Source organism: Poecilia reticulata, linkage group LG12 (assembly GCF_000633615.1).
Source record: "Poecilia reticulata strain Guanapo linkage group LG12, Guppy_female_1.0+MT, whole genome shotgun sequence".
In the NCBI taxonomy this organism is placed as follows: domain Eukaryota; kingdom Metazoa; phylum Chordata; class Actinopteri; order Cyprinodontiformes; family Poeciliidae; genus Poecilia; species Poecilia reticulata.
In genome coordinates, this window is record NC_024342.1 from 24900886 (window position 1) to 24913042 (window position 12157).

Sequence of the window (12157 nt, forward strand, 5' to 3'; positions counted from 1 at the left end):
ACTGAACCAGAACTGAACCAGAAACACTGAACCAGAACTGAACCAGAAACACTTTCACTGCTTTCAGAGGCTTTTCTTACAACCACAGACACACACCGCTAGCTGAAAAGGTAAAAAACATCTTAAACTTTAACAAAAACATGTTTGTTTTTCATTCAGTGGGTAGAAAATCCAGAGCAGAAATACTTCATAATGAAGTAAAAACAGTTTATATTTTTTAAAAAGTTACTAAGTAGATGTAATTAGTTACTATGTCAGCTCAGACAGGATATGATTTGAGATTAGGGGAAGCTATAAGTGCGCTAAACGTTTTCAAAATGATCAAAACTGCTAATGCGCTAAGTGACAAGTTAGCTCTGCTATTAGCGCCTTAGCGGACGTGTCCCACCACCGCTAACAGCTAACTACAGCTCTTATTTCATGGAATTAAACAGAATATTAGCAAATAGATGCATTTTGTTTAATATATTTTGATAATAAAACCAGACGTTGTGAGCGATACGGCGGTGAAAAGAAAGTACACCCCCCACGTTTGATTTTATCAAACATGTCTGAGATTGTAGGGTTATTAACGCTTTGTTTGACCACCAGATGGCAGCAGAGAGTTGATTAAATTATTATTAAACTTTTTCCAAGGAAATCATTAAAGCTTAAAGTGAAACTCTGGTCCTCCTGCAGGCAGACAGCAGGTCTGTGTTGTTGTTTTATTTGTGGGTTTTCCTCCCAGCAGGAACCGACTCGGAGCCCAGAGTCGACTTCCGGATGGACGAGAGCTCGGACGTTCCCATCCTGGAGGACCGGTCGTCGTCTCCCATCGATTATCCCCAAGAGACGTGGCTGGTGGGGACGGATATCGACAACATAGAGAGGTGCTGCTCTGCTCTGCTCTTCCTCCGCTTTCTGTTTCACCACGTCACTCATCCTGAGCCGTTTCTGTTGGCAGAGACATGAAGGAGATGAGAAACTTACTCAGCAAACTCAGGGAGACGATGCCGCTGCCGCTGAAGAATCAAGGTAGGAAATAACATTTCACCAGGAGCGTTTCACGTCTCATGTAAAAACRTTTCTGGACTCACTGATCTTGATGAGGCGGACATTTTGATGGTGGAAATGTTTCTGTTCTTTGAAAGATGTAAACGACCAAAAGATAAAACTCCTAAACTAACTGGCTATGGCACTCTTTACTTGACAAGCATTAGCTTCTGCTAAATACCAGGTTGGTATAGCAGGTTAGCATTAGCAGCCATTAAATACCAGGTTAATGTAGAGCTTTAGCATTAGCTTTCACTAAATACTATGCTAATGTAGTGCTTTAGCATTAGCAGCCATTAAATACCAGGTTAATGTAGTGCTTTAGCATTAGCTCCCACCATGTTGTCGTAGCGCTTTAGCTTTACTGAAACTACAGTACATGGTCAGTGCTGTAGGATTAGCGTAGCTACCCTTTTAGCTAGCAGTGCCCATCTCTGCCTACTTCATCCTGTCAGACAGGTTCAGTTTAGCTGATTTCCAGATTCTGCAGATCTGACAGTTTATCAGACGCGAGGCTGAAAAACCAAACCTGAACCCTAACTCTAAATCTGAAACATGTAGCTACCAGCTACAGCGTGTGACCTGTGGATGTTCTGACCCGTTCCAGACGACAGCAGCTTGTTGAACCTGACTCCCCAGCCGCTGGTCGGGCAGAGGAAGAGGCGCTTCCCCGGACTCTGCTGCGTGGTGTCGGGCTGAGGACCGACAGCAACCTTTACTCCAGCTCCCACTCACATCTCACTTCGTCTCTTCAAAACTAAAATTGTAATCTTGGGATTCCTGGAGAGCTCCGGAATGTTTAAGCTTGGTGTTTTAATTGGGAAGCGGGTCAGATGTGTTCGGTTTCTGACCCTGTAGATGTCCAGGCTATGCAGCTGCCTCACTGTGCTTCTCTCTCTCACGGCTCCACATCCCGCGTCCGAGTCTCATTCGTCTTCTGGTCTGTGTGACGTGACAAAGCAAGTCCTCCACGCTACGCCGCGTTCATGTACAGAGAGAAGAGAGGAAAAAAAAAAAAAGAAGAAAAGCTGCTTCTGAATCTTAACCATCTCCGTTTTTAAAGCATATTTTTATCGCTTCGATGTTGTCGGTGATAAACTTTGGGAAATCTGCTTTTTTTTCTGCCTGAGCCAGTCGGTGCAGAAACTGAAACATGCATGAAAAATGTCATAAAAAGAGTTAAAAAGAATCTGATGCTAACGGTGCCTTGCAGGGGGGTTGACATCGCTCCCCCTAAACCACCGWGGATGATTCAGCAGGCGTTCAAAGTCGTGAAAAGGAAGGAAAATAACATCTTAGCTTTGTAGTTTAATAAACTCCAGTCCGTTTGACAAGAAAGTCCAGTTCGGTTGGAGAGGTCAGACCAAAACGGTGAACTCTGATCCGCGTGCTAACCGAGGTTCGGTTCAGTTAAAGTGAACTTTTTGAATGTGAACAGCAAGCGGACCAGATACCTGTCCACAAGTAGGAAGTGGACTACAGCGCAGGGCATTCTGGGTAAATACAACCAAAAACAAATATGTCAGCTACTGCTAGCGGGAGAGATGACTCGAGAAATCTTCCAGCTGCTAAAATCTGACGCTAATCCATTGTTTGTTTCCATTTCTTGAAGGAAAAAGTTGCACTCAGTGTCTTCTTCAGAGGTTTTCTCCCAGTGGTTGTTAGTGCAGCGCCCCCACAGGTGAGGAGACGAACAGGTAGCTTAAACGGTTTGGATCGTTTGACTCAGTGCAGTGAGGAAGAGAACAGCAGCAGCTGAAAATCTGAAACTGTAACAAATGTTGCAGCAGTAGCGGAACAAGTCAGCGTCGGGCCGGGGGGCGGGGCCAATTACGGTTTAGCACATCGGCTAAACCGTGAGTGAAACAGTCATTGGGACTGACTACTATATATTCCATTGAGGGAAAGTAACGTCAACATTTATTTTAGCCAGTTCAACCCTGCACTTGTTTAAGCATTGACCCGTTGCTGCTTTGTTATGACGCGCTGAGCGGCTAACATTGTACTTGTTGATCGCGTGTAACATCAATCCCCRATCTTGTTGTAGTCAAACTCCACACTTGTTCCAGTCAGATAAACATTTGTGAACCAGATCCATTTATTCCATCGGACACGGCAACAGTGTTAATAATGACTCCGTCACAGCGGTCGAAACCTTTTATGCCCTTCCGGGTTCAACACCTCACAGCTACCTGTCACCTCTTGATTTATATATTGGAGCCGACAGCCCCTTCTAGTGACCAAAAACCAAAAATACACATAATTGGCTCCATTAACATTAAATACACCTTTCTCAACAGGTGAGGGCGCACTTTCTCCGTCTATAATCAGACATTTAAGTGACTTGAAACCATTCTTCCCTCCCTGGCACCTCCAGACCCGGGCCCCATCCGGCCCAGGCCGGGGTCCCCCTCAGCCCCCCCATAGCTCTGCGCCTGTGTTGCAGGCTTGGTCCCAAATCGGACTGAGTGTACGGAACTGTCTGGTGAGACCTGCTCTCCATATCTCAGTAGGTTTGTACTTCTTCACTTTCCATTTTCCTTCCTCTTCACAACGTCTGAACTCTGCTGTTCAGGTCTGTCGCATAAAATCCTGATAAAAACAGTTTGTAGTTGTWGTGATCACAGGACATAAAGATCTCTAGCGYTCCTTCTCCACTAATGTCTGATTCGGTTTTAGCCACGTTGGGTGTGTTTCTCGCCATGTGGGCGGAGCTCTGCTCTGATGACGTCATCTGTCSGGCGGCCATTTTATCCCGAATCTCTCGCCATATTTGTTGTGAGTCCAGTGAACGCCGCATCAGACACAGACGATAACGAAAACTGCTCCGCATTAATGGCTCTTACATTTTCTTCCTTTGTTTAATTTTGAAATTGGTGGTTTTGTTTCCTGCAGTAGTCTTCCCTGTGACAAAAATATATGAATTGGGGCCATTAAGTGTGTTCAACATTATGGCACCAATTTAACCATAAATTGGTGCCATTTTTTTTTCTCTCTTTTTGAAAATTTACAAAAACATTTAAAAGAAAAAAGCACATCAATTTTTTTTTCAAAACTGTTTTTGGTTAGAGCTCCAAAAGTTTCAAACTGAAAAAAATGTAAATAAAAAAAATCTTTAACTAGAAGAAGAACCTTGAATCTGAAATGTAATTTAGAACTTTTTTGTTCTAAAACTTCAGTTTTAAAAGATAGAAAATGGAAATCAAAAGATTTGAAACTGCCAGTTTATTTTGTAACTGCAAAAATTGAACTTATTTTTCAGTTTCAAAACTTTTTCTTACAGTTTCAGCTTTTTTTTWATTTCTTTTGAACCAACTTTATGGCCCCAATGTAGCTCAATACAAAGAATGCTTCTCAGATTTCCGTTTGTTTTTTTGCATTACTTTGACAAAGCCTCACTTTAAAAATGAAAATACACTAAAAACACACAGAAATAAACTCCTGTTTGCATCCAGCTGGGGCCATTTTGCAACTGAATGTAACGTAACCTGTAAACGATTGTGTTTTGTTTTCAGTTTCACTGTGACGCTGTGCTGATGTTTTAAATAGGCCGTCTTGTTTTGGCATGTGTGTGACTCAGATTAGGCCTCCGTGTTGACGTCTCCTGCAGAGTAGAGGAAACTGCTGAACTTAATGTACAGCTTAGGACATTTTCTAACAAAAATAAAGTTTTATATACAAGAAAATCCCACTTTTTAGATCATTTTGTTGTTTTCTTTCAGTTCCGTGGATCATGTTCATCAGGAATTAGCTTTAGCTAAATACTAAAATAACAAGTTGTAACCTAATATATGCGTAAATGAATAAATAATAAAGCGCAAATATAACTTTATATTCTAATACGCTATTTAAAATGAGCTCAACCCACAAAAGAAGCTCCGGGCGCCATGTTTGATTCCTAACAGGAAGTGGTGGTTGTTTTGAAGCGATCTGATTGGCTGACAGGTTGTAGCTCTGCGCTGTGCTGCCCCCTGTTGGTTTGCCATGATTATAACAACAATCACTGATTGATTTGTGATTTTATGTGGATAAAAAAAAATCCTGTCTGTACGATTTTGTTTTTGAAAACAATGTGGCGCAGATGCTGTTTACATAAAATCAACATAGCAGGAATATGTTTGGGACTAAATGCGAATTAATAAAACTTTTAGATGTTTATTTCCACACAAACATTATTTTAGCTTCATATTGTGAGCAGTTTTAATAAAAATCTGTCTTATTTTCCTTTTGTTTTGCTGAAATGATCCAAACTGGGCTCAGATGTCCTTCATACCAAAACAAAGCTGCTGATTGTGCAAATGTTTGGAAAACTTAAGAAGGTCATAAATGAGCAGAAACTTTTCCCCTCTGGAAGAGAAGCAGTGAAACTGAACATCTGGTTTGCATCAAGCAGCCTGGAGACTCCAGAGCTGCTCGGCTTCCCGTAACAACCAGGATCAAGAACCTGGGATTTGTTTTTAGACACCGATTGGTCAACATGAGTTCATAAACAGGAGGACCCTGCTGGTTTATAACCACACAGACAGGAAGCTCAGCCTCAGATCTGCTTTTATTCACAACCGATTCAGATTTCTGCAGCTGCCTGATTAAAATCCCTCCTGCAGACGACAGAAATCCATCTGGTGAGTTTTGGCTTCATCTTTTAAGCTTTTGTGGTTAAAGTCTGATCAACGAAACCTGCTGCAAAATGTGTAGATATTTAATTAAGGAGGAAAATGSAATAAATGTTCATGAAATAGATGCATTTAGAGCAATTTATCAGAARAGAATTAGAGCAACTGGGAAAAAAACTGACTTCAGTTTAAGAATTATGAGGAAAAAAGTCTAAATTTTCAAGACTGAGAAATAAAATCTAAATAAAGTTAAAACCTTAGATTAATTATTTTTCCAGTGGCTCTATTTCTCTCCTGTAGAAACCAAATTAGTCATAATGGATTATTTTAATATAAATTAAAAACTTGAATAATTTTCAGGTTGCTGGATGTCTCCATCCCGCAGCATGCTGCTGCCSCTGCARCTGCTGCTCCTGGGCTTCATGTCCGGCAGCCTGGCCTGTCACTGTGACCGGTACCCCTGGTCCTCCTGGTCCGCCTGCACCAGAACCTGCAACTACGGCACTCAGACCAGAAGCAGGTGAGAGAGAGAGAAAAAAAAAACAACACATTTTCACAAGTTAAACACGTCAAAAGGTTGTTTTTTTTCTAAATGACGTTTGAGAAACGACCAAAACCAAACCCAGCAGCCTCTGTTCTCCAGGAACGTCCAGTATGACGATTATTACTGGAAGAACAGCTGCTTCCAGATGTGCTCCAGTTACGACAGCAGGGGCTGCAGCCAGCAGGCCTGTCCCATCAGCTGCGTCCTGTCCGAGTTCAGCCGGTGGTCCGACTGCTCGCCCTGCGCCAGCAAGCAGGCAGGAACCAACCGAAACACCAAAACACTTCAGTTTTCTGTGAATAATTAATCAAACCCGCCACGACTCGGGTTTCTGCCGTGTTCTGCTTCAGTTTCGGACCCGCTCTGTGGTGAGACCGTCCCAGTTCGGTGGCTCTGACTGCAGCGTGGAGCTGACAGAGGACAGGCCCTGCCACCCCTCCAAAGCCTGCCAGCTACCGGCGGTGGGCTGCAGGGCCGACTTCAAGTGTGACAATGGTGACTAAAACTGCGAGCCTCCCGAGCTTCAGCTGTAAGAAACGATCCAAAACGACCTTTTCTGCTGCAGGGCGCTGCATCAACTCGACGCTGACATGCAACAGACAGAACGACTGCGGAGATAACTCTGATGAGAGGGGCTGCGGAGCCCCTGCTGTGGTCTGTCCCTCTGACAGGAGACCTGCCCCGGGGGTGGATCTGGTTGGAAACGGGTAAAACTGCCTGCTTCTCGCCCCAAACTGCTAACTGCCCCCAGAGACGTTAGGAGAGGTGTACTTTCATTATTTGTACACTTCCACTAATGCGCTAATTGCAAAACATTTTTTTTCATTTAGCGCTTTAGCGTTTTGCTAGCTTTAAAGATGTTTAGCGCACTTAGCTTTTCGTGTATCAGATAAATTCTAAAGCACTGATTTACTTGGCTGTTTTATAAACTTTCAGCTGAATAAAGTTCAACATCTATGTTTAAATTTTGGTAACTTAAGTGTTAAGAGTTCTCCAAGTAGTTGCATGTTTAGCACCTTAGCATTTTAGCTAACTGACAACTTTTAGCGCATTAGCTTCCCTTTCTGGTAAATYCTAAAGCACTTTAGCATTAGCTTCTGCTAAACTTTATGTTGTTATAGCRCTTTAGCATTAGCTGAGCTAATATGTATTATTGGTGCTAATATTATATCATTGTATCAAGTGTCTTCTGTGCTACAGAAGGCTGATGATACGTCCAGAGCAGTGGGAAATGAAGATAATCATATTTAACAAAGTATTTCCTCCTTCTGGTTCCTGGTTTATCTGTAGTTTTGATTTTCTGGCGGAGGAGCCGAGGGGGTCAGTGCTGGACAACACGTTTATGGGAGGAAGCTGCATCATCAGGCGGCCGCAAAGCACTTTACTCTACCATCGAGTGCCACACAACTTTAAGACCTTTGACATTAAGGTGGTCATCGATAATCTGCCATTGGATACCCAGTTTTAAAACAGTGGAAATGTTCTCCACTTTTTAATTGTGTCAGATTTACTGACCGTGTTGTGGATGTGTAGGTTGGGGTGTTGGAGGACTTCAGCACCGAGCCGCAGCCGGTGGTTTCTGAGCCGGTTGTGATAAAGAAATCAGGTCAGAGTGAACAAAGCACACGAGATCAAGACAACTTTCACTTTTTGTTCTTCTATGGGCGCCGATCCTCGAGCTCCAGTCTGACCTCGAGYAAGGAAGCCTTTGAGGCTTCAAAGAAAAAGGTGATTTAGATGTTAGATCTACCAACCCGTTGCCAACACAAGAGCAAAATGTCTTATTCAATGTTTCATAAAGCACTAAAATCAGTGTCTATCCCACCGTTTTCTAGGACTCCAAGTTTTTCCGAGTGCATCAACTTCTACCGATTTCGAACTTTACAGTGAAGGATCCGCAGGATCTTGTGCTTTCGCTGCCTTTCCTTCAGTTCCTTCACGCTCTGCCGCTCGATTACAACTACGCCCTCTACAGGGAGATCTTCCAGCGCTTCGGCACGCACTACTACAGCTCTGGAAAACTGGGAGGCCACTATGATCTGCTCTACCAGTACAGCCGGGAGGAGATAAAGAGCTCAGGTTATACGACACATCGGCATTTAGAGAGTAGAACCACARTATAGACCAGAGGTACGTCTACAACGCTGTACAAGGAAATGATCAGATAAGTCCACCTTGTGTCCACCTTGCTTATCTGGGGACGTAAACAAGGTCCAGAAGACAAAGGGGGGGGGATCCTGTCTTTGTCTTCTGGAGATTTAACAGAGGTCAAAATGACTGCTCAAGTAGGAAAACCTAGGATGGATGTTGTTCCTTAAAAGCACCATGAGATCTCTTCTTGGCTTAAGATTTCATATTGGCCACCAAAGATCCTGCATCCTTTAACAAGAAAAGGCAGCTTTATGTAACCTAGACGGATACAAAACTGATTAAAAGTCTGTTTTTATCTGTGGCAGGTGAAACAGAAGAGACCATCAATGGCTGCCTGAGCCGAGATACGTCCTGGACTATAATCCTCTACTCTGAATCCAGCAGCGTGACCAGATGCACCAACAACCGCATGACTGAGAAATACCAAGGTGACTTCTGAAGTTTCTCTTATTTCTACGCTTTGGTTCSTCTCTTTGCTGATTGTCTCCTCTCCTCTCTTGTCCAGGCTCGTTCATCCAGGCCTCTGAGAAATCCTTCTCCATGGTGAGAGGTGGTGGAGCCCGGGAAGCTGGAGCTCTGGCCTGGGAAAGACAAGGCGCTGCTCCRGACAAGACATCCTACAAGAACTGGGCCAAGTCTGTGATTGACAACCCTGCTTTGGTGGACTACCAGGTCAACTCCAGAGATCCACACAGAAACATTTTGTTCATCATTGATCCTTAAGGGTTGGCTTGGTAGAGCAGATAACAGCCTGAGTGATCCGGAGGGTTTTCTTACAAAGGGACTAAGAGAGAAAGTTTCCTAGCTGGATGAGACGGTGTTAMGTTTGGTTTCACAAATCCCAACCTAGAGCCTTTCTGAATGGAGATGGCCTGTTCTCACTGGGTCCTGCAGCTTCCCCCCACAGTCTAAAGACATGGAACTGGTTACTCTAAATTGTCCTAARGTTTGGCAGGGTGTCTGCATGGTTGCCCAGCCAACATGCAGGTCGTTAGCTGTATGTTAGCTGAGTAACCAGCAATCTGAACATGGTGAATCTCGTCTCTGACCAAATTACCACTGGAGATGGGTACAGCCTTTCCTCTACCTCACAAGGACAAGCTGGTACAGACAATGGATGACATTTGCATAGGTGTAACCAAAAACAAAGTTAAACAAATGATTCCCCAAAATGGCTGTCATTGTCTGAATAGTCTTGTGACAAGATGGCTGCCATGACCAGAACCAATTATTGAGTCATAGGATTGTCAATCAGGGGACCATATTTTGCCTGTCAGACCAAGTGCTCTAGATTTCAACACGTGGTTCCAGTAACCTTTGGAAGAGTCATTCAGATGTTTCACTGATTAACTCCTGGTTCATAACGAAGGACATGTTGAATGGAGGTGGCAGCTTAAACAAAGGATATCTAGCACCTAGGCTAACAGACAACATAAACCACCAGCATACAGTTCAGTTTTAAGCCGTCCACAGTTAGCATCCTTGCTAGCAGGATGCCGAGAAAGCATTTCTCTCCTTGTGCTAACTCGCTCTGCTTGTGAATTGTGACGTTTCTTGTCCAGGTTTTATCCACAGTTGGTCCTCTCTTCAGAATAAGTCTTTTTTTTTTGTTGCTTGATGTCATTAGAGAGCAACACTTTGATACGGTCTGGTTATGCTTCGCTTCACACAAACTCACTCATAGCTAGTCACCTCGTTGTTTTGGGTATATTTAACAAGGCTGGTTAGTGGGTGTAAGTAGCTCCTATCTTAACATTTTCACAAAAACTTCCACCCGGTTCACCAAATTGACATCACTCTGTAACCAGTAACGATATTAAAGACTCCATGTTTGTGTTTGTTCAGTTGCGTCCAATCATAGATCTAGTCCGGGGAATTCCCTGTGCTGTGACGAAGAGGAGACACCTGAGAAAGGCCCTGCTCCAATACCTGGAGGAGTTTGATCCCTGTAAGTGCGCCCCGTGTCCCAACAACGCCAAGCCGGTTCTCTCTGGGACCGAGTGCAAGTGTGTTTGTCAGACAGGAACGTTCGGCACCAACTGTGAGATTCGGGCGCCTGACTACACTTCAGGTACCCAACGTTTTGACTCATTTAGCGCATCTTTTATTCTTATTCAAAATATWTTTTTTAGATTACCCGGCCACAGTACAATGTCTCTCTCTAAGCATAGATAGCTTAGAGAKTGGCAGAAACAAAAAAAAGAAGCTAGCTAAAAACTTTTATGATACAACTAATCAGACAGTCCGCAATATTTTGAACTGAAATGTAATTTATATGGTTGAAAACAATAAATAAAAATTAACAAATATTTCCACTGAACTCTGATTAGCCACTAGCTTAACCAGGGGATTAGCAGCTAGCATAACTAGTGACTGTTATGTTAACTAGTGACATATAAATCTATAAATTTGTCTGTTTAAGTTGACTGTCCAACTACTTCATATCATTATAATTAATAAAGAAAAAACTAAAGTATCAATTTAAATCTCTATGTTGAACTGCTTTAGCCTTTCAAGCTAACAGGTTATGCTAACAGCCTATTAGCTTGAAAGGAGGACAAACATTAAGTTCTGTTTCTACTGGAAGGTTGTTTTTTTCCCCACAGAGGTTGTGGACGGTTACTGGAGCTGCTGGRGGCCGTGGAGCAGCTGCAGCGCCTCCATGAGGCGACACCGAACGAGGAAGTGCGACAACCCTGCTCCCCTCAGAGGCGGCCAACCCTGCGACGGCCCAAACAGACAGGAGGAACCGTGTCCCCTRTCCCTGTTTGAAAAGTAGGACTCATGCAGACTCAAGTAAAATGAACTATTTCAACCAGCATGTTTGGTTTTTGTACAGTTGCTTGCGTTTTGGGTTTCCTGTGCAGAAAAGAGTCGTGCGACAACGACGATGAGTTCACTGAGGGATGGAGGGACGAGCTGCCGCCGGGGGTAGAGGGATGTTTGAGGCCGCAGAGGCCGAGCCACAGCTTCCTCCGGGTAAAAATCACCTTCACTGGACAAAAACCATGACAAAACTTAACAATTTTAACCTAATAGCATTTTACAACAGCATATTAAAGCCATCTAAAAAAAAGGACGAGTAAATTTGAGCCAAATAAAAATCTGAAATTTTGAGATTAATCTTATAAATGTTCTAGAAAAATATTGGAAATTTCTGAGTTTTAAAATCAAAGTTTGCTAGAGAAATAATCAGAAACTTTTAGATTTAGATAGATTTTCTAGAAAAAACAAAAAAACATTTCTGACCTTGAAAACTTTAAAATTTGCTAGAAAAATCTTGGAACAATTTAGATTAATTTGAAAAAGTTTCCAAAAACAACAATAACAAAAAAAAAAAAGGATATTTCTGAGTTTTAAAAGTCAAATATTTGCTGGAAAGAATAATTTGTCAAAGTTCAAAAGTTGAAAGTTTTGACTTGAATTTTTTTTAAATTAATATAAAAGTTTCTGTTTTAGCAAACCTTCAACTTTTCAAACTCAGAATTGTCCTTTTTTTCTGTGGTTAATCTGAAAATATTTGACTTTTTCTTCCAAACTTTCCATTTTCTATAAAATTTCTGAGCTTATTCTCAAAAGTTCTTTGGCAGAAATTCACTATTTCTTTTTGTTTTCCTATATAAAATTGAACTGCTATATACGCTGTTGTACATTTGATCATTTTAAGATCTAATACTTGTTTTTCTTCATTCTTGTAGAAATCTAAACAGTATTACAGCTTCGGTGAGGATGAGGAGTTTCAGTGCTTCACTGGATTTGAACTGGAAGGTTTCCAGTTCATTAACTGTCAACCTGATGGGAGCTGGAGTCAACCAAG

General features: G+C 42.4%; 1 protein-coding gene across 3 annotated transcripts in view; it reads left to right on the forward strand.

The window, feature by feature from the left end:
* c6.2 (complement component 6, duplicate 2) overlaps positions 1-12157 on the forward strand; it is a 24221-nt gene that overhangs the window by 2253 nt on the left and 9811 nt on the right. Inside the window, exons 4-17 of one of the 3 annotated variants that reach the window (XM_017307761.1) lie at positions 728-869; positions 6031-6165; positions 6289-6445; positions 6540-6684; positions 6755-6896; positions 7480-7618; positions 7723-7917; positions 8025-8268; positions 8646-8768; positions 8846-9012; positions 10186-10411; positions 10947-11115; positions 11208-11319; positions 12039-12108. In XM_017307761.1, coding sequence (XP_017163250.1) covers positions 728-869; positions 6031-6165; positions 6289-6445; positions 6540-6684; positions 6755-6896; positions 7480-7618; positions 7723-7917; positions 8025-8268; positions 8646-8768; positions 8846-9012; positions 10186-10411; positions 10947-11115; positions 11208-11319; positions 12039-12108 — 2166 coding nt within the window. Of the gene's footprint in view, positions 1-727; positions 870-5434; positions 5655-6005; positions 6166-6288; positions 6446-6539; positions 6685-6754; positions 6897-7479; positions 7619-7722; positions 7918-8024; positions 8269-8645; positions 8769-8845; positions 9013-10185; positions 10412-10946; positions 11116-11207; positions 11320-12038; positions 12153-12157 lie in introns of those variants that run through there. The other 2 variants (XM_008424737.2, XM_008424738.2) reach the window with 2 other exon arrangements.